At 38.5% G+C, this 23,092-nt stretch overlaps 1 protein-coding gene across 6 annotated transcripts in view; it reads right to left on the bottom strand.

The window, feature by feature from the left end:
• The window catches only part of Pds5a (PDS5 cohesin associated factor A), a 161,824-nt gene that overhangs the window by 56,149 nt on the left and 82,583 nt on the right, over nucleotides 1-23,092 (bottom strand). For all 6 annotated transcript variants that reach the window (XM_008827242.3, XM_017796663.2, XM_017796664.2 and 3 more), the window contains 8 exons: nucleotides 21,658-21,739; nucleotides 18,947-18,995; nucleotides 18,154-18,293; nucleotides 12,863-12,978; nucleotides 9,152-9,257; nucleotides 7,064-7,224; nucleotides 2,628-2,751; nucleotides 1,662-1,820 (listed from right to left, as the gene is read on the bottom strand). In XM_008827242.3, the coding sequence (XP_008825464.1) occupies nucleotides 1,662-1,820; nucleotides 2,628-2,751; nucleotides 7,064-7,224; nucleotides 9,152-9,257; nucleotides 12,863-12,978; nucleotides 18,154-18,293; nucleotides 18,947-18,995; nucleotides 21,658-21,739 (937 nt within the window). The remainder of the gene's footprint in view (nucleotides 1-1,661; nucleotides 1,821-2,627; nucleotides 2,752-7,063; nucleotides 7,225-9,151; nucleotides 9,258-12,862; nucleotides 12,979-18,153; nucleotides 18,294-18,946; nucleotides 18,996-21,657; nucleotides 21,740-23,092) is intronic.

Below are 23,092 nucleotides of genomic sequence, written 5' to 3'. Positions count from 1 at the left end.
ATTTATATAGAATATCTTATTGCCCGGTGTGGTGGAGCACGCCTATAGTCCCAGCACTTGGGAGGCAGAGACAGGCGGAGCTCTGTGAGTTCAAGGCCAGCCTGGTCTACATAGTGAGTTCCAGGCCTGACTTTTTCACATATTGTGATGATGCCATTTGGAAGACGGGAAAGAGCTAGTAGAAGGCAGTGACCCTTTCCCAGTCCCCGCTTATTTCATGGCTAAAACACAGATCCATGCACAAAATCTCAAGCTTTTTACATTTTAATAGAACTCACACCACCTGTTTTTTTCCTTATTTGATACTGTGATAATAATAAATTCTGCTTGATCAGTGTGACAACTACATAAGGAACATGCAGAATGGTTCATTACAAGAAAACAAATCTTTTGAGGTGGTTGGAGAAGGCTTAAAAACAAGTGACATATAAATGGAGCACTAAAGGAGACTCAAAGTCTATACATGAGGACGCTCAGGAGCCTTATCTTTTTGCTGTCTCCTTCCGCCACCGAGCTGCGTGTACTCGCTCCAACAATAAAGACAAACATCACAGCTCTTTGTCAACTGCTCTGTATTCCCGTTGCAATGATTTTACTCAAGGGCAAGACCTTAAAATTTTCCTTTATATTGTGGTCCTCAGAAGGCATTCAGCAAAGTTTTTCCTTCAATCAAACTTCCCCTGCAAACTCAAACAGATTCTGACTCCATCTTCAAAGGCATCTTTAAAAAAAACAAAAAAAAAAAAAAAAAAAAAAAAACCCACACTAGGCTATTTCGGACATATTTCTGGTTGTTGATAGATCCTTTAAAAAATACATTGTTTGGGGTATGGTAGTGCACGCCTTTAATCCCAGCACTCAGGAGGCAGAGTCGGACAGATCTCTGTGAGTTCAAGGCCAACCTGGTCTACATAGCCAGTTCCAGGACAGCTGGGGCTACAAGGAGACCCTGTCTCAAAAAGACCAAAAAAAATTTAAAAAACAAACAAAAAACCCATTGTAATTTTTTTTTTTTTTTGGTCTTTTTAGATAGGATCTCCCTGTAGCCCCAGCTGTCCTGGACCTTACTATGTAGACCAGGCTGGCCTTTAACTCACAGAGATCCACCTACCTCTGCCTCCCAAGTGCTGGGATTAAAGGCATGGGCTACCACGCCCGGCCTATGTAATTTTAAATTGCCAAATAATTATTATATTAATTGGGAACAAGATATATATACAGAGAGAAATGGTTAGATTGGGGTAACAGGTAGATCCATCACCTCAGACCTAACAAATAAAGCATGTGCCTAAATTTAACCCTTTGCACTCAGTCACCCACATGAGCACATGTACACACAGAATTCAGATAGACAAAAAGAAATGTTTTTGTGATAAAGATGAACAAGAGTTGCCAGGTGTGGTGGCACAGGCCTTTAATCCCAGCACTTGGGAGGCAGAGGCAGGTGGATATCTGTGAGTTCAAGGCCAGCCGGGTCTACATAGTGCGTTCCAGGCCAGCTGGGCCTACAAGAAACCCTGTCTCAAAAAGACCAAAAAAAAAAAAAAAAAAAAAAAAAAAAAAAAAAAGAAAGAAAGGAAGGAAGGAAAGAAAGGAAAGGAAAAGGGGGTGAGGATAGTCTTAATCTCATGATCCATAATTTAACTAAATGAAAAACTTACCCTGTCATTCATTAGTAGATCTTTCACAATAAAGTTTGCTACTACAGATTTCATTGGGGAAGCAAACTGATCTGGTGCTAACATAGAAATGTGGCCCAATGAAACTAATGGAGTTATAAGTTGTTCTGGTACATCGGCATTCAAACTCCTACTGAGTGGCTATGAAAATAAAACAAAAACAAAAAAAAATTATCAGTTAGTTTTATAATATTCTAGAGAAGTTTTTTGAGCTGGGTGTGATGGTAGACCTCAGCACTTAGGAGGCAGAGGCAGGCGGATCTCTGTAAGTTCCTGGTCAGTCTGGTCCCCATAGTGAATCCAGGCCAGCTGTGGCTACAGGGAGACCCTGTCTCAAAAAGACCAAAAGGGGAAACATGAGCACAAATAAGAGAGGTAGAATCAAGACTATTATTCTGTTCCCCAATATGCATTTGTTAGATTGGTGATCTCTTATCCGGAGACAGCATTTTAAATGACATTATTAAAAGAATTCATGGAGTTCATACCATATCCAATAAGTAAAAGGAATGCCTTCCTAGAAGGAAGAGGATTTAATATTCAGGTATGGTAGTTAGGCCCTTAAATGTGGCAGGTCTGCTATCTTTTAACAATCTGTAAAGATAAACTGGCCAGGGTGGATAAAACTACCATAAATAGAAGGTTCTAGGGCCAGTGGTGGTGCATGCCTTTAATCCTAGCACCTAGGAAGCAGAGGCAGGCAGAATTCTGTGAGTTGGAGGCCAGCCTGTCTCAGAAACCCCCCTGCCCCAATAAGAATGTTCACACATACAAAACATCCTCCAATATGAAATACTTAAACTTGACTAGAGGCTGAAAATACAGTGCTGAATAGGTAATTATCTCAAGGAAATCATACATTAATGTATGACTACATAGAAAAAAACCCAGATTCTACCTTTATCAATTCACAGAGATAAAAAACAAAAAAACACCAATTTTATATACCTCAAAAATCTGTGCAAGTTGGACTTCTTTATTTGAGAATATGGCATGTATACAATGCACAGCCTGTTTTGCTTGGTGTGGAGTACCTCTCTTTGCTTTCTGATGTAAAATGGGAATTAAGGTCCTGCAAAAAAATAATAATTTAGTTATATTTCTTTAAGTACACATAGCCCTATGTATCTTTCTTGCTCCCCACTGCCCCTATTTAGTTGGATATGTGCTAGAAGAAGGTTTCCTTAGAATTTATCTGCCAAGTGTGGAGGGGCATGCCATTAATCCCAGCATCCTGAGACAGAGGCAAGAGGATCTCTGTAAGATCCAGGCCAGCCAGGTCTACTCAGCAAGTGCCAGGCCAGCTGGGGCTATACGGGGAACTCTGTCTCAAAAGACCAAAATAAATAAAAAAATAAAAAAATAAGAATTTATCTAATTTATAGAAATATTTAAAATATGGGTACTCTCTGTCTCAAAGTATAAACCAAGAAATAGAATACTTTATTATTTTATTTTTTTTCTTTTTGAGACAGGGTCTCTCTATAGCCCCAGGTGACCTGGAACTCACTATGTAGACCAGGTTAGCCTTGAACTCATACAGATCCCCCTGCCTCTGCCTCCTGAGTGCTTGGATTAAAGGCCTGTGCCACCACGCCCAGTTTAAAATACAATACTGGCCTAGAGAGATGGCTCAGCAGTTAAGAACACTGGTTGTTCTTGCAGAAGACCCGGATTCAAATCCCAGCACCCACATGGCAGCTAATTATCCATAACTCCAGTCCCAGGGGATCTGACAGCCTCTTCTGACCTCCTCAGGCACTGCACAACACGGGTACACTTACTTACATGCAGGCAATACATGCATACATATACAATAAAAATAATAAAAAATTTAAAAGTAAATAAATAATTAAATACAATACTTTAAAGTCTATTTAGAACAAACAATTTTCTTTCTTTCTTTTTTTTTGACCTTTTGAAACAGGGTTTCCCTGTAGCCCCAGCTGACCTGGAACTCACTATGTAGAACAGGCTGGCCTTGAACTCAGAGATCTGACTGCCTCTACCTCCCAAGTGCTGGGATTAAAGGTGTGCGCCACCATGCCCGGCTATAATTTTCATTTTAATACTAGCTCATGAACATGGAAAAGTAACAAACAAGCCATCCTTAATTTATAATCTACAACTTGCCCCAGGGTTTAAGTTCATATTTACCTTCTAAGCAGATATTTCTAATTTGTCAGTACCTTTTATAATTCCCTTTAGTTATTTCAAAGTACCATGGAAAAACAGTAGCAAAAGGCCAAGTTTTATTAAACAGCTGAAATGATGCCAGTGAAAGTGAGTATGCACAGATACAGAAACAACAGTTTGGTCAAATGAGACTAAAGGTTTCTAAGAATCGTCTATTACATATGCCAGCTACCATTCGATGTGTTTCTACAGCAATTAATTCAACTAATGTTCGTAAACTGTAGCCACAGTACAGATAAGAAAACTAAAGCATAAAGATGTATTTAAACTATAAAAGGTAAGAGCGGTAGGAAAAGGTAAAGCTGAGTGTTCAAAACAAGAATTCACTTAAGGGGGGGGGAAATCAATGCATTTTATCACTATGCTATCATGGAAGATTGTGCTGGATAGCTTTAGTGTCAACTTGACACACCTGGGTTGAGGGAGCCTCAATTGTGGAATTTCCTCTATTGGAGTGGACTGTGGCCATGTCTGAGGGGTATCTTCTTGATGAGTGATGTGGGAGGGCCCATCCCCTGTGGGTGGTGCCACCCCTGGGCAGGTGGGCCTGTGTTGCATAAGAAAGCAGGCTGAACAGGGGCCAGGGGAACAAGCCAGTAAGCAATGTTCCTCCATGGCCTGTGCTCCAGCTTCTGCCTCCAGGTTGCTGCCCTGAGTTCCTACCTTGGGCTCCCTGATGAACTGTGACCCGGGAGATGTAAGCTAAATAAACCCTTTCCTCCCCTAGTTGGTAGTGGTCAGAGTATTTTGTCACAACAATGAAGAACAAACTAGGACAAAGATTAAATGAAAAGTCTTTCCATAAGACAATATGGAAATATATAATAATAAAGTGGTCAATGCTAACAATATGGCAAAAGAGTATGTGGAGATAAAACTCAGGGCCTTATGCATGCTAGGTAAACATTCTATCACTGAGCCACACACCCAGCCCTAATTTAAGCTTTTTATAAAGAACAAATAATTTTATGATCACATGAAAATCTATACATGAACAAAAATTTATAGGAAAATACATTTAACACAATTAGAAAATGTCCTATTTTATGGACCAAAACATTGATGATATCAAATGCAAGGGTGACACAAAAGAGGTTAATTTATAATTAGACCTCAATAGTGATAACCACAGGCAATACCTCTAAACCAAAAAAAAAAAAATCTAGAACATAAATACTAAGTGTAAGTCTGATATAATGTTTATGAATATGCCTCAAGTTTCTCTTCATGGCAATACATGCATACACATTAAAAAAAACAACAACAACAACAACGACAAAGCAAACAAAAACATTCCAGAATCCAAAACCCTCTTCTGACCTCTTTGGCACTGCATGACATGCAGGCAATATACTCATACACATAAAATAAATAAACAAAAGTTTTTAAAAAACTGCCATAGCTGGGCATGGTGGTGCACGCCTTTAATCCCAGCACTTGGGAGGCAGAGGCAGGCGGATCTCTTCGAGTTCGAGGCCAGCTTGGTCTACATAGTGAGTTCCAGGACAGCTGAGGCTACAGGGAGACCCTGTCTCAAAAACACCAAAAACAACAACAACAATAAAAAAAACACTGGCATAAATTTTATCCTGTCAGTGATCTTTCTCTTTTGTGTGCACAAGTGACTGAACCAGATTCTCATGCCAGATAGGAAAGTGCTCACCCACTGAGGTACGTGGGGAACCAAAAACCTATGGAAGAGCAGCCAGGGCTCATAACCTGAGTGATCTCTACAGCCTGTTTTTTTACTTTTTAATATGAATGAGTGTATTGCAAGTGCACCTATGTCGTACAATGCCCGAGAAGGCCAGAAGAGAGCATCAGATTTCCCTGGAGCTGGATAAATAGATGGTTGTTAGGTGTCATATGCTCCTGGGAACTGAACTGGGTCTTCTACAAGAGCAGCCACTGCTCTTAATTGCTGAACCATTTCTCCAGTCCCTGTTTTTTACTTTCTGAGACACAGTTTCATTTACCTGCCCAGGTTGGCCTGGATTTTTAGAACTGTACCACCAAGCCTGGGACTAACAATTTATTTTATTTTATTTGTGTGTGTGTGTGTGTGTGTGTGTGTAACCACACACAAATATAAACAATATTATCTCTTTGAATATAGGGGCTGACCAGGTATTCCTTCTGTATTATACAAATTAAATTTCATACAAACTTCAGGAGTCCACTTGTCCTACTATTACACTAAGGAGAACTTGTTTGTCGGATATATGAAAAACTACTTGCACATCTGATGAACATCAGATACAGTAGATACTAGCAACATGTCCTTCCACAATGTCTCACATGTATATTTATTTGGGAATAAAAACAAAAAAAAACCAAAAACCTACCCTCATAAGCTTAATCCTAAAATACCTAACAAATAAAATGTACTTTATGAGTAGTGTCATCCCCAATTACTAAGCAACTAATACATATTTTATATTCTATGGAAAAAAGCACTTTTTTGTCCTATCTTTTTTTATGAAATAGGAAAGTGGTAGATACTGAATTTATAGCAAATTAGAAAGAAAAAAACCCATACATGGATAAGATACATTAAGCATGGAAATACAAAATAGTAAGTTCTGTGATAACTTTTGATTACTTATATTTTTAAGGCATTTAAAAAAATTATTATTTTTATTTTATATGTGTGCATTGCCTGGTAAGCACACCCATGTCATGCAATGCCTGTGGAGGACAGAAGAGGCTGCTGGATCCCCTGGGACTGGAGTTACAGACAGTTGTTAGCTGCCATGTGAGTGCTGGGATTCGAACCCCGGTCTTCTGTAAGAACAGTCAGTGTGTTCTTAACTGCTGAACCATCTCTCCAGGCCCTAGAATTTTTTATTTCATTGCTTGTAAACGTAACTCTACCATCTGTTCTTCCATGAAAGATATAGGAAAACTAAAATCAATGGTGATTTTTAAAATGTGTACCCTTTTAAAGAATATGATTACAATAATTCTTTTTTAATCAGGCAGGCATTTTCTTATAAGCAAACACTTACACTTTTTTCATCTATATACATGGTGGGGTGAGACAGGGAATAGACAAAATAAGAGGAGCCGAAAGAGTACACATTAATGAAGTTTTCTTTCTCCTCTCATCTTCTTCTATGAAAGAGAAACAATGATTTTATTGCTCCCCACACAGAAACCTTTATTTACCATGTAAAATATATACTCACGATCGTATCTGAGGAAGATCTGTTTCTATTTTGTGGCCTGTATTTCTAAAAATTTGTATTGCAGCTTCTGCTACCTTGTCGTCCTCCATTCTTAGGCACTGCAATAAGGACTCATATGTCTCTGCAGAGTGGAACGAGGTAGGATGTGTGAAAGACAGAACCTGGAGGAATAGATACACCTTTAGGAGTATAGACAGTAGTTCTAATCCATTTAAAAAGGAGAACTATTGTTTACAAGAAACAGAATGTAAAATTCTGGTGTACATATGCCAGCTACACAACAAGGAACACAGATTATATCTCCTAGCCACACTGCAGCTAACTGTGTCTATGATACATCAGCTTCCAAGTACCTCCCCCTAAGACAAACCGATAAATACTGCTTTCCCAATTTACTTCACCATCTCTTAATACTGCTACTTGGAATGAAGAATTGCTCCATAGAGTGTGATATTACAAAATTAACCCCCCCCCCTTTTTTTTGAGACAGGGTTTCCCTGTAGCTCTAGCTGGCCTAGAACTCACAGAGTGCTGGGATTAAAGGTGTGTACCACCATGCCCAGCTGACAAGACACAATTAAATACCTTTTTTTCTTTTTGGTTTGAGTAGCCCCAGCTGTCCTGAACTCCCTATGTAGATCAGGCTGGTACAAATATTCTACTTCTAAATATTTACTTGAATAAAGGAATATTTACTTGAAACTCTAGGCTTAATGACTCAATCCTTGTGATGTAAACACACAAAGCTGTGAAAAAGATAATCCGTATTGTTTTGTAAAATAATCAAAGTACACATATAACTATCAACAATGAAGCCATCTGTGTGAATTTTAATTATAAATATACAATTATTACCTTATTTGTTATAAATAAACCCTACCCAGTTTATCCTTAAGGAATTTACTGCAAATTATATAAGACATGATTATGCCAAGCATGGTGGCACACACCTTTAATCCCAGCACTTGGGAGGCAGAAGCAGGTGGATCTCTGTGAGTTCAAGGCCAGCCTGGTCTATGTAGTGACTTCTAGGCCAGCTGGGGCCACAGGAGACCCTGTCTCAAAAAAGTCAAAAAAGACCCCCCCCCCAAAAAAGAAAAGAATAATAAAAAAAGACACATGGTTACATCTTTTATCTTTTATAGAGTGGAAATGATTTGGTTAGCCTTTTTCAGATACAAGGGCTAAAAGTGAAGCGATAAAATATTATACACTGTAGCTGGGCCTGGTGAGTTTGAGGCCAGCCTGTTCTATAGGGAGACCCTGTCTCAAAAAAAAAAAAAAAAAAAAAAAAAATTATGCACTGTAAACTAATTCCTTTGGGCTGGGTGGGGTTGTGGTGCACACCTTTAATCCCAGCATGCTAAAGGCAAAGGCCAGTGGATTTCTTTTGTTAGATCAAAGTCAGCCAGGTCTGTTGTCTTACTGTGGTTTTAAAACGTGTCTGCCTCAATTTATTCTTTTTATTCAATTCAGCAAAAGCTCTATCTAGTGTTGTAGCCTGACAAAGGTAGGTTAAAACTCCCTGACAATATTATTCTGCCCCAATGACAGTTGAAAATTTGTAAACAAATTTCTTTCCACTATTCCAGAAAGTAACCATTTGCTTTAGTCACCTAACAAAGCTTGAGATTATAATTACGAATACCTTTCAAATGGCCAATCACTGATAGTCAAAAGTTTCAGATATGGTCTCTTTGAAAGACTAGATAATTTAGCATAAGAGATACTAAACAACAGAAATGCAAACAATGAACTAAAACAGCAGAGCAAAAAAATATTATTTTATATTGTAAAACAATTACATTATGATGTAAAACCTATTTTTGTAAGATCTGATTTCTAGCCAGACATGGTGGTTATAATCTCAGTAGTTGGCAGGTTGAGGCAGGACAGATGAAAGTTCAAAGTCAGACTGGGCTATAGCATGAGATTCTAACTCAAAAAATAAACAAGATGGGATTTCTACCACAACATTTTAATTATGTAAATAATTTAAAGTGAAATAAACTTCCTCTTACTTATCCTGAAAGGAATACCATTGTGATTCTATAGTAACAAATGGAGATAAAATTGTTTCAAAAATACCTTAAGAAGCTCCAGTCCTGAACGAATAGCTGTATCTGGACTTACACCCTCCTCTTCATCATCTGCTGTCCCCTCTATTGATTTATTCATCAATTTTACTAGTGCACTATTAAAAGAAGAAAATGTAAGTTAGTAAGACTGCTAGCTTAGTAACTGCATCCTCAATTGAAATATGTCAAGTATACACAGAATCTAAAAAGATTATCCTTAAACAGACAGTGAGGCAGGAGAGATGGCTCCTTGGTAAAGGAACTTACTACCTAGCCTCATGACTGGAGTTTGATACTTGGAACCCACATGGCAGAAGGCAAGAATCAATCCCTAGCCAGGCAGGTAGCATAGGCATTTAATCCAAGAACTGGAGAGGCAGAGATGGATGGATCTCTGTGAATTCAAGGCCAAAAAGAACGCACCCACCAAAAAAATCAATTCCTGAAAGTTGTTGTCCTGCAACCTCAAAACCTATGTCAAGTACACACTTACCACCCTCCAAATAAATACAATTTTCAAAAAGCTTGTTGAATTCCTTCTTTTGTAAAGTCATTGTTAAACTTCCTTAAAGTTCTGTGCAGCCTCCATTTTCATTTTACTCCCTCTCCTGGGTTTCAAATTATCACAATGACTACTGTATTTTTTTTTTTTTTTTTTTTTTTGAGACAGGGTCTCCCTATAACCCCTGCTGGCCTGGAACTCCCTATGACCAGGCTGGCCTTGAACTCACAGAGATCTACCTGCCTGTGCTGGGTTTAAAGGCACTCACCACCACACTCAGCTTATAATTTCAATTAACTTGAAGTATGTACAAGTTTAATTCATATATACTTAAGTCAGGGGCAGGGGGAACAATTATAAGTAGGGTGATTTTTCTGCTGTTTTCAAGCGTTTCTTTTAAAATCCTACATTGTAAGTTGTTCATGGTGGTGCACATCTATAATCACAGCACTCAGAGGGTAATCACAAGTTCAAGTCCGGCCTGGGACACAAACTGAGACCCTGCCTCAAAAGACCAAAGGGCTGGAGAGATGGCTTAGCAGGTAAGAACACTAGATGCTCTTCCAGAGGACCTAGGTTTGTTTCCATGGTGGTTCACAATTTTTAACTCCAGTTCCAGGGGATCTGATGCCCTATTGTTGCTTCCATGGACACCAGGCAGGCACATAGTACACATATATACATAAAGGCAAAAAACTCATAAACAAAATATATTTTAGAAAGGATATAAATAATTTAGAATCTCCTCTCTATTTTTGAACTACATGCAAGTCTCTCTCTTATATACACTCACACAAGTGTTCTGTTACTGAGCTTTATCTCTGCCCCATCTAAATACTTAATTCATTTTTGCCTTTTTGTTATTTTTTCCCCTAAAATAACTACATTCTGTCAGCACTTAATACACATGAGATATAACAATGTTAAGTGCTACATTGTATATTATGTAAGACCCTCAATAACTTTAATAAGTAATTATCATCACTGTTATTTTAAATGCCTGGAAACTGAAGTTCAGAGCACCTAAGCAATCCAGTCAAGTCGAGTGACCTAGACTATATTCCCTGTAGTTCTCACCTGCCTGATCCCTGTATTCCCACTTCTTTTTACCGACCATCAGATGGGCTGTTTGTTTTGGACCTTCTCTAGCAACACACCCATGCACACAGTTTGGGTTATGTTAGTATTCTTCCTTCCTTACTCAATATTCTTTACAAATAGCACTCCTCCTCATGCCCCTTTAAAAACCTATGCTAAAATAATAAACCTATTTATAAATTATAATTTCATGAAGATTTATTTGGTTAAATAAATATATGAGTTACCGTTTTCTCACAAAAATTTACATTCTGGAATTCTTACATAATTAGCCTGAGATCTCCTAACCAGGATACGTATCTGAGATCAAATAACTCATGATGCTATTAAAACCAAACAAACACCAAAAACCCTACCAATTAACAAACTTAGATTTTAGATTTTGAACATGGGATCAAATGATAGTTTATAATTTCCTAAAGTAACGAAGTTGTAAGGTTTCACGGAGCCCTTGAGTTCCTGATGCTATTACACGTCTCTTTCATAGTTAATATGCACAGGCAACAGTGCCTATTTCTACTACACTATATTATCTTGTACCTAGCCCATTAAAATGTGATGGTAGAGGACCAGGGGTAAGCTCAATAGCAGAGCATGCAGTTAGCATTCAAGAGGTCCTGAGTTCAATTCCTAGCATGTGAATGTGCCCGGGGTGTGGTAGTGGTAAAGGAAGGCAGAGAGATTCACTTACATGAATCATTGTTGTGCTTGTATTACAAGGCTTGTTGTATAGTTTCAGGTCCTATTATAACAAAATACCATTGACTGGGAAGGTTAAGCAATAAAACTTCATTTTGTCATAGTTCTGGAAGCTAGAAGTCTATATAACAGCAACGTTTGACTTCTGAAGCTTTTCTCTTTGGCTTCTAGACAGCTGCCAGCTTCTCACTATATTCTCACATGGTCTTTTCTTTGTGTTCCCAAGACAACTGTGTCCCATTCTCCTTTTCTTATAAAAAATAGCAGTCATAGGCGCTGGAGAGAAGGCTCAATGGTTAAGAGCACTGACTGCTCTTACAGAGGACCCAAGTTCAATTCCCAGCACCCACATGGCAGCTATGAACTGTCCTTAACTCCAGTTCCAGGGGAAGCTGAAGCCCCCTTCTGACCATGGCACATGACAAGAGTGCACTCACATACATGAAGACAATACACTCATTCACATAAAAATAATAAATAAATATTTTTTAAAAATAGCAAACGAGCTGGGCGTGGTGGCGCACACCTTTGATCTCAGCACTCAGGTGGATCTCTGTGAGTTTGAGGCCAGCCTGGTCTACATAGTAAGTTCCAGGCCAGCTGGTGCTACAGGGAGACCTGTCTCAAAAAGAACCCCTCCCCACAAAATCTCAATATCAATTAGTATCTATTATACTGCACTGCTTACTTTTAATCTCTGATTCTCTTAATCTAACAAGATGTTCTATACATAGGAACATTGAAAATATATGAATATCCAGATAAATTAGGACTTTTTCCAGAACCAAAGTAGACTTGTGTTTCAAATCTTATTCATTTAATGGCAAATCTTGTCCTCTTTGCCATATGCCACTCTGTTCCAACATATCAAATGAAGTTATAAAATAGAACAGAATTTCACGTGACCATTAAAATGCTTAACGAAACTCAGATATTGATAGATAACCATACAGAATTAAATTTTTTTCTACATTTTTTGGTGTTCTAGGATTTTTTAATGAGCACATAGTGTTTAATCATAAATAAAAGAACTCAAATAATAAAAGGCATTAATAATCAAGGCTGGGTGTGGTGGCAAACTTCTTTAATCCCTGCATTTGGCAGACAGAGAGGCAGGTGGATCTTTGTGAGTTTGAGGTCAGTCTGGTCTACGTAGTGAGTTCTAGGCAAGATGTGTCTACAGGGAGACTCAGTCTCAAAAAGACCAAAAAGTAAATATAAAATAAAAATATAAAAAAATAAATAGAAGGCATTAAAGAAAGCCAAAGTTAGCAAAAGAGAAACACTTCCACTTGAATAGTATGTACACTTCTACTTTTAAAAAGAGTATACAGCAGCTATTTTTAATATTTTTATGTTCAGAAGTTTACAACCTTGCTCTTTGGATTTGCATTTGTTTTTACTGCACATTTCCTGGCTTACCTTATGGCTTCTGAATCAATGTGCACTGGAGCAATTCTTTCCAACAGAAATTTGACCATCTCTAGAAAAGGGTTGGTTGGCTGCTTAGGATTTGCAAGTTTCCGAGCTATTTCTCTCTATAAAAGGAAAAAGTTTTACTGTAAGAATGATCCACTTGAGCATTTTTCAAAGTAAGAATGACTGTAGGTATACTATCTTCACATGCTCTCCCCTAAACATAAAGTTAATAAAAAGTTTAAAAAGAGGGGAACATTTAAGTCAGATACAGTGGAACATGCACAAGAGTCTCAGCTACTCTGAAAGTTCAAGAAGCTTAAAGCCCAGGAGTTTCAGAGCAGCCTGGGAAACATAATGAGATCTGGTCTCAAAAAGCAAAAGATATGAGTTGGAGAGATGGTTCAATGGTTAAGAGAACTAGCTACTCTTCAAGGGGACCCAGGTTTGCTTCCCAGCATCCACATGGCAGCTAACAACCACCCATAACTCCAGTTCCAGGGAATCTGAAGCCTTCTTTTGACCTCCATGGGCATTGTATGACATGGAAACACTTATATACACGCAGGCAATACACTAATACACATAAAATGAAAAATAATAAAAATATTCAAAAAAGCAAAATGAGGGAAAAAAGATGATATTCAGAAGTGGATAAATATTTGGCCAAGATTTTCAATTCTGGGGGAAAAAAAAGCAGTTAATAATAGAAACATATAGTCTCCTAGAATTAAAAATATGAACATAGAATTATTTCAGACTATTCAATGAATCCATGTGTAAAAGTGATTGCCTCAATTTAAGTTCAAAGATAGTGCCATTATTTTAAATTGATCTTAAAAAGAATAACATTCTTGCTCGAAGTTTCTAAATAAAATGTGGACTTGACAACTATAGACTGACTCCACAAGAAATAAGATGAAATTTACAATATCCTGGGAAGGGGAAAGACATTAAGAACAAGGCTTGTGGGTGTGCTAGGGCACACCTGTAATCTCAGCACTTGGGAGGTAGAGGCAGCAGATCTCTGTGAGTTCAAGGCCAGCCTGGTTTATATGGTGAATTCCAGGCCAGCTGCGGCTACCGAGAGACCGAGAGAGAGGACAGGAGGGAGCGGGGGAGAGACCTACCTACTAAGACTACTTCCACAAAAGCAAAACAAAACACCAACAAGGCTCATAATAAAATATTTTTGATAAGTGAACGTGTACCTAATTTTAAAAAGTTTCTCACATTTAATTATTTTGTGTATGTGTGAGTATGCATGCCACCATGTTAGGTGTGTGGAGGTTGGAGGTCAACTTTAGGGAATCAATTCTTTCCTTCTATTATGTAGATTCTAACTGCACTCAGGTTAGGTTGTCAGGCTTAGAGGATGAATCAACTTGATGGTCCAATAATATTATTAGTTATAGAGATAATGCATATTAAATGAGTTTCCTAAACCACACAGCAGTAATAAATGGAAATCACCCCCAGGAAGCCAGACATGATGAAGTCCAATGGAAATCCCACAATCAGAGGCAGAGGGAAGAAGATCAGGAGTTGAAGGCCATCTATGGAGACACAGAAAGTTAGTGAGACCCTGTCTTAAAAAAAAAAAAAAAACCAACAAAACTAAAAGCATAAGAATAAAATTTTCTGCATAAAAGGAGTATTTTGGGTGTTAATAATATTATATTAACCCGGTTAGCCTTAGATTCACAATCCTCCTGATTAAGGCTCCCATACACATACTGGCCGACAGCAGCTCTTTTCTCTCTGCTTTGATAAGGTTGGCATTACAGAAGTACAATAACTTAAAAATTTTTTTCATTTATTATTTTCATCTTATCTTACATGTATGCATGTATTGCCTGCATGTGTATTAGTGCACCCGTGTCCTGCAGTGCCTGAGGAGGTCTGAAGAGGGAGGACCAGTTGGATCTTCTGGAACTGGAGCTATGGACTGTTAACTGCCACATGGGTGCTAGGAATCGAACCTGGGTCCTCTGGAAGATCAGCCAGCGCTCCTAACTGCTGAGCCATCTCTCCAGCCCCCAGAAATAAATAACTTAAAAAAAAACTTTTGAAGGGTCTGGTAAATTTGACTTTACACAGATATAAATTAAATAATATATATGTCACATGATCGTATGAAGGTGAGAAAAGAACCAATTCTATACTCTTTCTGGATTGAGGTTTTTTGTTTTTATTTTTACTTTCAAAATACATTTATGGGGACTGGAGAGATAGCTCAGTGGTCAAGAACACTGGTTGTTCTTGCAGAAGACCCAGGTTCGAATCCTAGCACCCACATGGCAGCTAACAACTGTCTGTAACTCCAGTTCCAGGGGATCCGATAGTCTCTTCTGTCCTCCACGGGCACTGCATGACATGGGTGCACTTACCTATATGTAGGCAATACACGCATACACATTAAAAAAATTAAATAAAAAGTTAAAAAAAATACATTTATGTATTTATTTTCTGTGCATGTGCCAATATTGGTGTGTCAGAGGACAACTCAAGGGAATCTGCTCTCTCCTTCCACTATGTGGGTCCAAGGGATCAAACTCAGGTCATCTGGCTTATAATAAGTATCTTTGCCCACTGAGTGTGGTCTCCCTCCTCACTTTAAAAAACAAAACAGGAACTCGCTTTGTCACCCAGACTGGCCTTGAGCTTACTGAAATTTTCCTGTCACAGCTTCCCAAAGACTAGGATCATCATGCCCACCTATTATGTTCTTTTTTTGGTCTTCTTGAGACAGGGTCTCCCTGCTGCTCCCAGCTGGCCTGGAACTCACTATATAGATCAGGCTGGTCTTAAACTCACAGAGATCCACCTTGCCTTTGCCACTCCTGCTGGGATTAAAGGTGCATGCCACCAAGCTCAGCTTGCAATTATGCTTTTTCAGTGCAAATACAGTCTTTTATTTCTAACCTTCCTTATTCCTGAAACCAGAAACTTTGACTGCTTGCACTGCATGGTCACTAGGCCTATTTCAAGATTTTAGTTACAAACATCTGGATTTTTTATTTTTTTTTTAAAAAAAAGGTGTATAGCCAGGAACAGTGGCACACACCTTTAATCCCAGCACTCTTTCCAGATCAGCTGTGGCTACAGAAAGACCCTGTCTCAAAAAGACAAAAAAAAAAAAGTAGAGGACTGGTGAGTTGGCTCAGTGGTTAGGAGCACTGGTTGCTCTTGCAGATGACCTGGGTTCGATTCCCAGCAACCACATAGTGGCTAACAACTGTTCTACCTACAGTTCTGGGGAATGTGATGCTCTTCTGATCTCCACAGGCTTTATATGACAGGGGTACACTTATATGCAGGCAATACACTCATACACATAAAATGAAAAACAGAACTTAGGGGGAAGAGAGATGGCTCAGCAGTTAAGAACACTGGCTATTCTTCCAGAGGACCCAGGTTTGGTTCCCAATACCCACACGGCAGCTAACAATAACTACTCCAGTTCCATGGGATCCAGTGTCTACTTCTGGTTTCCATGGGCATTGCAAGCACGGGTGCACTTATATACACACATACATGTAGGTAAAACACTCATACACACAAATTTTTTTCAAAAACTTATTTTATTTTTTATTTTACGTGTATGCGTGCACTGCCTGCATGTAGGTAAGTGTGCCCGTGTCGTGCAATGCCCAAGGAGGAACAGAAGAGGCTGTCAGATCCCCTGGAACTGGAGTTATGGACAGTTGTTAGCTGCCGTGTGGATGCTGGGATTTGAACCTGGGTCTTCTGCAAGAACAGCCAGTGTTCTTAACCACTGAGACATCTCTCCAGCCCCCATCTTAGATATTTTTGATGTATCAGAGAGTTCATACCATTGCCACCGATTTCAAACCCAGTGTATATTCCTGCTTTCTCTCATATCAAAAGAACCAATTTATTCCAGGTATGTTTTTCTTGAGCAGTACTTGATTTGTAGTGTATGTTTGTGTATGAACATGATTAGGACAGTGTGCCCTCAGGGACCTACCTATCTGTCTCCTAGTACTGAGATTACGTGCATGCACCATCATACTGTATCTAGATTTTTATCTTTCTCTTTTTGTTTAGAACATAGGTTCTGGGAATTGAAATCAAGTTCTTATGAACTTTACCGACTGAGCCACCTCCCCAATGCCTGTATTAGTTTTTACAGAGAATGACACTATCATGGATCTGTGAGATACAGGCTCTACTTGCAGCTCAGCCAATATACCTTCCTATGAAATATAGCATGAAGGGCTGGAGAGATGGCTCAGTGTTTAGGAGCGCTGGCTACTTTTGTAGAGGACCCAGGCTCAATTCTCAGCATCCACATGGTGGCTAACAACTGTCCGTAACTCCAGTTCCTGGGGAATCCAATGCCCTCTTCTGACCTCCGAGGGCACTGCACAATATGAGTGCACTTACATACATGCATGCAATATACACATAAAATAAAAATAAATAAAATATTAAAAAAGAAATATAGCATGAAAAATGTCACTCAGTTCAATTGCTTTATGTGCAAAACTTTAAACCGTTATCTCATAGTTACTTCAATCTATTTCTTTGTATCAATCCAATTATATCAGTAGATTCCCTGCAACTTATAATTCTTCTAAATATTCTAAATGCCAAAGAATTTCATGAAACCTTTAAATAGCAAATTATTCAGCTCACAAGTTCAAAGTACTAGGACACTCAGTATACAAGAGTGCTCATCTCTAAATAAATGGTCCTGTAACATATCCTCTTAAATGCCCATCTCTTTAGAGCCCCACAGTGAATAAAAAAATACCTGTTTTATGTTCACAGATCACACTGTAAGAACATCAAATATAGTTTTTTCAGACACAAGAGAAGAAAATGTTGGGAAACATAGTATTTTAAAAATTCTTGGCAATTCATTCAGTGAATGAATATGGACTAAACAGAAACTATTTATCCTGGTCATTTCCTAGGACCAATCTCTCTGGCTCAGACCACTAATTCTTTCCTGGAATGTGACTGGAGACTAAGTAGTAGATAAAGAGAATTTAGATGAATAAAGATGCAGTCCTTCTAGGCGTGGTGGCGCACGCCTTTAATCCCAGCACTGGGAGGTAGAGTTCAAGGCCAGCCTGGTCTACATAGATAGCTGAGGATGGCTGGGGCTATAGAAAAAAAAAAAACAAAAAACAAAAACAAAACTCCAGCCCTAACTTATTTAGTTACTGTTTTAAAAAAAAAAAAAAAATCACAAGATAAGTAATCTGTAACAAAATCAGATTTCTGTAAGCTATTAAAGAAAACCATAAAAAGTATAATTCACTAACCACACAAACATCAGCTTGTTTACATGAACAGGTTGGGCTGATTAACAACTCCAGCTGAGACCGAAGTTTCTCATCATCACCAAGAACCTGGTTAAATTTCTTTACAAAATCTTGTGCTTTCCCAGGGTCAGGCAAATTCTCTATAGGATAAAAAGAGAAAAGATATTATTAAAGAAGGATGACTACACTAAAAGAAAGTGTCTTTAAAGTATTGGTAAGAGCACTGGTTGCTCTTGCAGAGGACCAGGGTTCAATTCCCAGCACCCACATGGCAGCTAACAACTCCAGTTCCAGGAGGATCCAATGCTCTCTTCTGATTTATGAGGCACTGCACAACACAGGTGCACTTATATACATGCAAGAAATACACTCATACACATAAAAATAATAAAATTAAAAACATATTTGAGTCATTAAAAGAATAACAAATGGGAGCTGGAGAGATGGCTCAGCAGTTAGGAACACTGGTTATTCTTGCAGAAGACCCAGGTTTGAATCCCAGAACCCACATGGCACCTAACAATTGCCTGTAACTCCAGTCCCAGGGTATCTGACTGCCTCTTCTGACCTCTGAGGGCACTACACGACACAGATGCACTTACCTACATGCAGGCAATACACGCATATACATAAAATAAAAAAATAAAAAATAAAAAAGTATTAATACCAAATGGTTCTTTTTTTAAAAAAAATTAAGGATTATTTTTCTTCTCATTATAATCAAGTGTCAGTGACTAAACTAATGGTCTGTTTTAATATCTATTACATTAGGGGAGTGAATAAACATACTCACTTGCTATGGTCATCAGTTTCCCAAACATGGCAGAACAGTTGGCCTCTGACTGAAATAAAACAAAAGAACTAGTCATTTGTACTAACAAATTTCTGTAAGAGAAACCAAAACTTATTACTGAATAATGTTCCTTAGTTAAAAAAAAAAAAAAAAAAATTAATCCCAGGGGCTAGTTCAGTGGTTAAGAGCACTGGCTGCTCTTACAGAGAACCCAGGTTCAGTTCCTAGCATCCATACGGCGGCTATCAACTGTCCCTAATTCCAGTTCCAGGGGATCTGACGCCCTGTTCTGACTTCTGTGGGCATTGGACTACACAAGTGCACTTACATACATGCAGGCAATACATTCATACACATAAATTAAAAAAAAAAATTATCCAACTCAAACCACTGGAAACTTTCTATGTATTAAAGTAGCAGGAATCATTTTGTATTCTTCAAGAGCCCAATAGGTATTGTTGCTTTGGGGAAGTGATTTTGAGAGTTAGGTTTCCTAACTCAGTAGGAATTGAAAGGAAATGAACATGACTCATTTGTTGGGTATGCTGAGTGAGATATCATTATCAATCTTGGTAACTACTTTTGTTATAAATTTTCTAATTTTCAAAATGGCTTGATATGGTTATTAGCAAAGAACTTTGAAAAAGCAGCAAATACTAAGTAGAAAGAAAAGAGATGTTAGCAGCAAGGCACTAAAAGAGTGGAACGGAATGGCACATTGACTGCTATCTCAGCTACTTGGGAGTCGAAGTCAAGAGTATTACTTAAGTCCAGGAATTCACAGCTAGCCTAGACAACATACTGAGATCCTACCTCTGAAAAACTCAGAATAAACTCTCCTCTAAAAAATATTTCCTTAAATTTGAATAATTAGAATAAGAAGGTGGGAACTCCCAAGTAGATCCAAATGAGCAACTTGTTTATTAGTAAAAACTTTTGTTGGAACAGTCACATCCATTGGTTTATGCGCCTTTTTTTCCTATGTCTACACTACTAAGACAAACTTCAGTAGCTAAGCAGAGACTATAGTTAGCAAAATTAAGACTTTACTATTTCATGTTTTACAAAAAGGTTGCCAATCTCTATTCTAGCATCCATGGGCTTAGGAGAGGCTTATCCAGTATCCAGTAGTTCTAACACCTAGGTTAGAAAGCAAACTTAAGAATCCAAAGAGAAATACATTTTGTTTCCCTTTTTTAACCTTCCAGAACCCTTTGGAATTTGGTAGTTTGACATTGGAATTATGACAGTAAAGCATATCAACTCCACACTGAAGGAATAAGAATCTAGGCTATATTAATATATAAACATAAGTTATATGAGCTATATATTATATGTATTATAATTTTGCAACCTGATTTAAAGTATTTGAAAATGCATAAACTCTCAGTACTTAAAAATTTGGTACGTGGGAGTACAGCTAGATGACAGAGTCATACTCAATGCACACAAGGCCTTGGGTTCCATATCAAAGACCACTTGGTTCCCCATCCCAAGGACCAAATAAGTAAACAATTGGTAATCTAGATATCACTATTCTTTACCCATTCTAGCAAATATGAATGTTATAGTCATTTAAAATAACAATTCTGCACCTGGTGTGCTGGCGCATGCCTTTAATCCCAGCACTTGGGAAGCAGAGGCAGGCGGATCTCTGTTGAGTTTGAGGCTAGCCTGGTCTACATAATGAGTTCCAGGCCAGTTGGGGCTACAGGGAGACCCTGTCTCAAAAAGACCGAGAAAAAAAAAAAAAAAGGAAAAAAAAAGTTCTGCTAGGCGCAATGGTTCAAGCCTTGTGAACCATTACTGTTTGTGGTAATATTATTTACTGTTAATATTGTCAAAAGGATATCAAATCACTAAGGAGGCAAGTTTCGGCACATGTCTATGAAGGGAGATTCTAGATTGAGTTAACTGAGCAGGGAAGAGCCACTCTAACGGTGGGTGTACCATTCTATGGGCTGGATTTCATACCTGAGATAAATGAGAAAGTGATCAGAACACTACATTCATCTTTCTGTTTCCTAACTGGGATAAAAATGTGACAGATGTCCCATGTTTCTGCCACCCTGCCTTCCCAGTTAGGATGGACTGTGCTCTCAAACTGTGAGCCAGAAAAAAAATCCCTTCCTTAAGTTGCTTTTGTTAGGTATCACGGCAATAACAAAAGTAACTAATACATGCATATACTCCCAGGAATCAGATGCCAAGAAAAGAGAATTATCAAGAGTTTGAAGCTAACCTGGGCTACATGGTGATTTCCAGACCAGCTTGGGCTATGGTATGAGAGCCTGTCTGGAAAAATGAAACAAAAAAATCCCCAAAATAACAAAAAAACAAAGAAACAGAAATTTAACTCTGAAAACTAAGTTAGCTTAACTCACATTTGGAAAGTAAAACACCTTGAGATACATTTTCCTTACATCATTATAATAACACTGCACTATAGATAGTGAACGCTGATTTGTAATCTGTGAATTTAAAGAAATCATGAACCTGCCAGGCATGGTGGTGCACTCCTTTAATTCCAGCACTTGGGAGGCAGAGGCAGGCAGATCTTAGTGAGTTTGAGGCCAGCCTGGTCTACATAGCAAGTTCCAGGCCAACTGGGGATACAGGGAAACCTTGTCTCAAAGAGACCCCCCCCCCAAAAAAACCCACAAATAAACAAAAACAAAACCAAAAAAACCCCAAAGAAATCATGAACCTACTGTAGGCTGCTTGTGTAAATCCAACAGTTCACGCACATGACTCCGAAGCATATTCTGACACTTCCACATTTCATTGAGAGCTCTGTACATAAAGTTATAAATATGAAAAGATACATTACATAAAAATACTGAAAATGGTTTATATTTTTTCTTACACACCCCATAAATGTGTTATTTTTATACACTACATAAAAATTTTAAGCAACTGATAATTTATTAGAACTTAAGGATGGGGCTGGAGAGATGGGTCAGTGGTTAAGAGTACTGGCTGCTCTTGTAGAAGACCCAGCTTCGGTTCCAGGCAACCACATGACAGCTAACAACCATTCTTAACTTCAGTTTCAGGGGATCCAAGACTTTCTTCTGACCTCTGCCGGCACTGCACGACATGGTGCACATGCAGGCATATGCATACATGGCAGGCGTAACACTCGTACACATAAAATAAAAATAAGAAATAAAATATTTAAAAAACTTGAGGTTTAGTATAAGAGGAATTTTTAAATTTTTGAAGCACCAGTGATAAAATCTAGGATCTTAAGCATGCTAGGCAAGTACTCTATAACTGAAAAGGAAATATTTGGGTTCCAAAGGATCATTTGATCTTGCTAGGTACATAATAAACAGACTGAAAGAAGTTCTAATTCTTTTGTTTTGAGACAGGGACTCCCTGTAGCCCTAGCTGGGCTGGATCTCAGAGATCTGCTTGCCTCTGTCGCCCCACTCTCCTCTCCCCAAGTGATGAGATTAAAGGAAAGCACCACCATTCCTGGCTAAGAAGTAGTAATTCTAAACAGAATGAGCTAGAGAATTCTAGTCCTAGGAAAGATAAAATGTCCAAGTACACAGAACATACAGGAAACTGAAAGGCACTAAATGCCTAGTGTACAGAGTATAAATGGGGAATATATGGAAGTTGGTGCACACCACAGAAAAGCAGATGACAAAAGCCAGACAAAGGGATGAAGAATGTTTCAAAGAATTAAACATCAGGCTAGGGAGATGACACAGTGGGTAAAGTGCTTGCTATACACGTGTAAGGACCTAAGTGGAAAGCCTATCAATCATGTACAGTGTTAATGTATATAAATAATCCCAGTGCTTCTAGGAAGAGGTAGGAGGCAGAGACAGGAAGCTTGAGGGCGAGCTAGCCTGGCATATGCAATGGTGAACTTTGGAAACCCTGTTTCCAAAGGGGTAGAAGAGGAGGACTGACTCCTGAGGTTGTCCTCTGACTTCCAAACACATGCTGTAGCACATGCATACTTGTACTCATACAAACACAGAATGACTTAAAAAGAAAAAGAAAAGGAATTAAATAGTACGAGGCATGGTGAAACATGCGTGTAGTCCTAGCGCTTGGCAGGCTGAGGCAAGATCACTGTGAGTTTCATGCCAGCCTGGGCTACACTAGTCTCAATCGAAAGAAAGAAAG

This window comes from Nannospalax galili, unplaced genomic scaffold, assembly GCF_000622305.1.
Source record: "Nannospalax galili isolate Female #2095 unplaced genomic scaffold, S.galili_v1.0 scaffold772, whole genome shotgun sequence".
Taxonomy (NCBI): Eukaryota; Metazoa; Chordata; class Mammalia; order Rodentia; family Spalacidae; genus Nannospalax; species Nannospalax galili.
The sequence above is the reverse complement of the archived record's forward strand: the minus strand, read 5'-3'. Positions and strand labels throughout refer to the sequence as shown.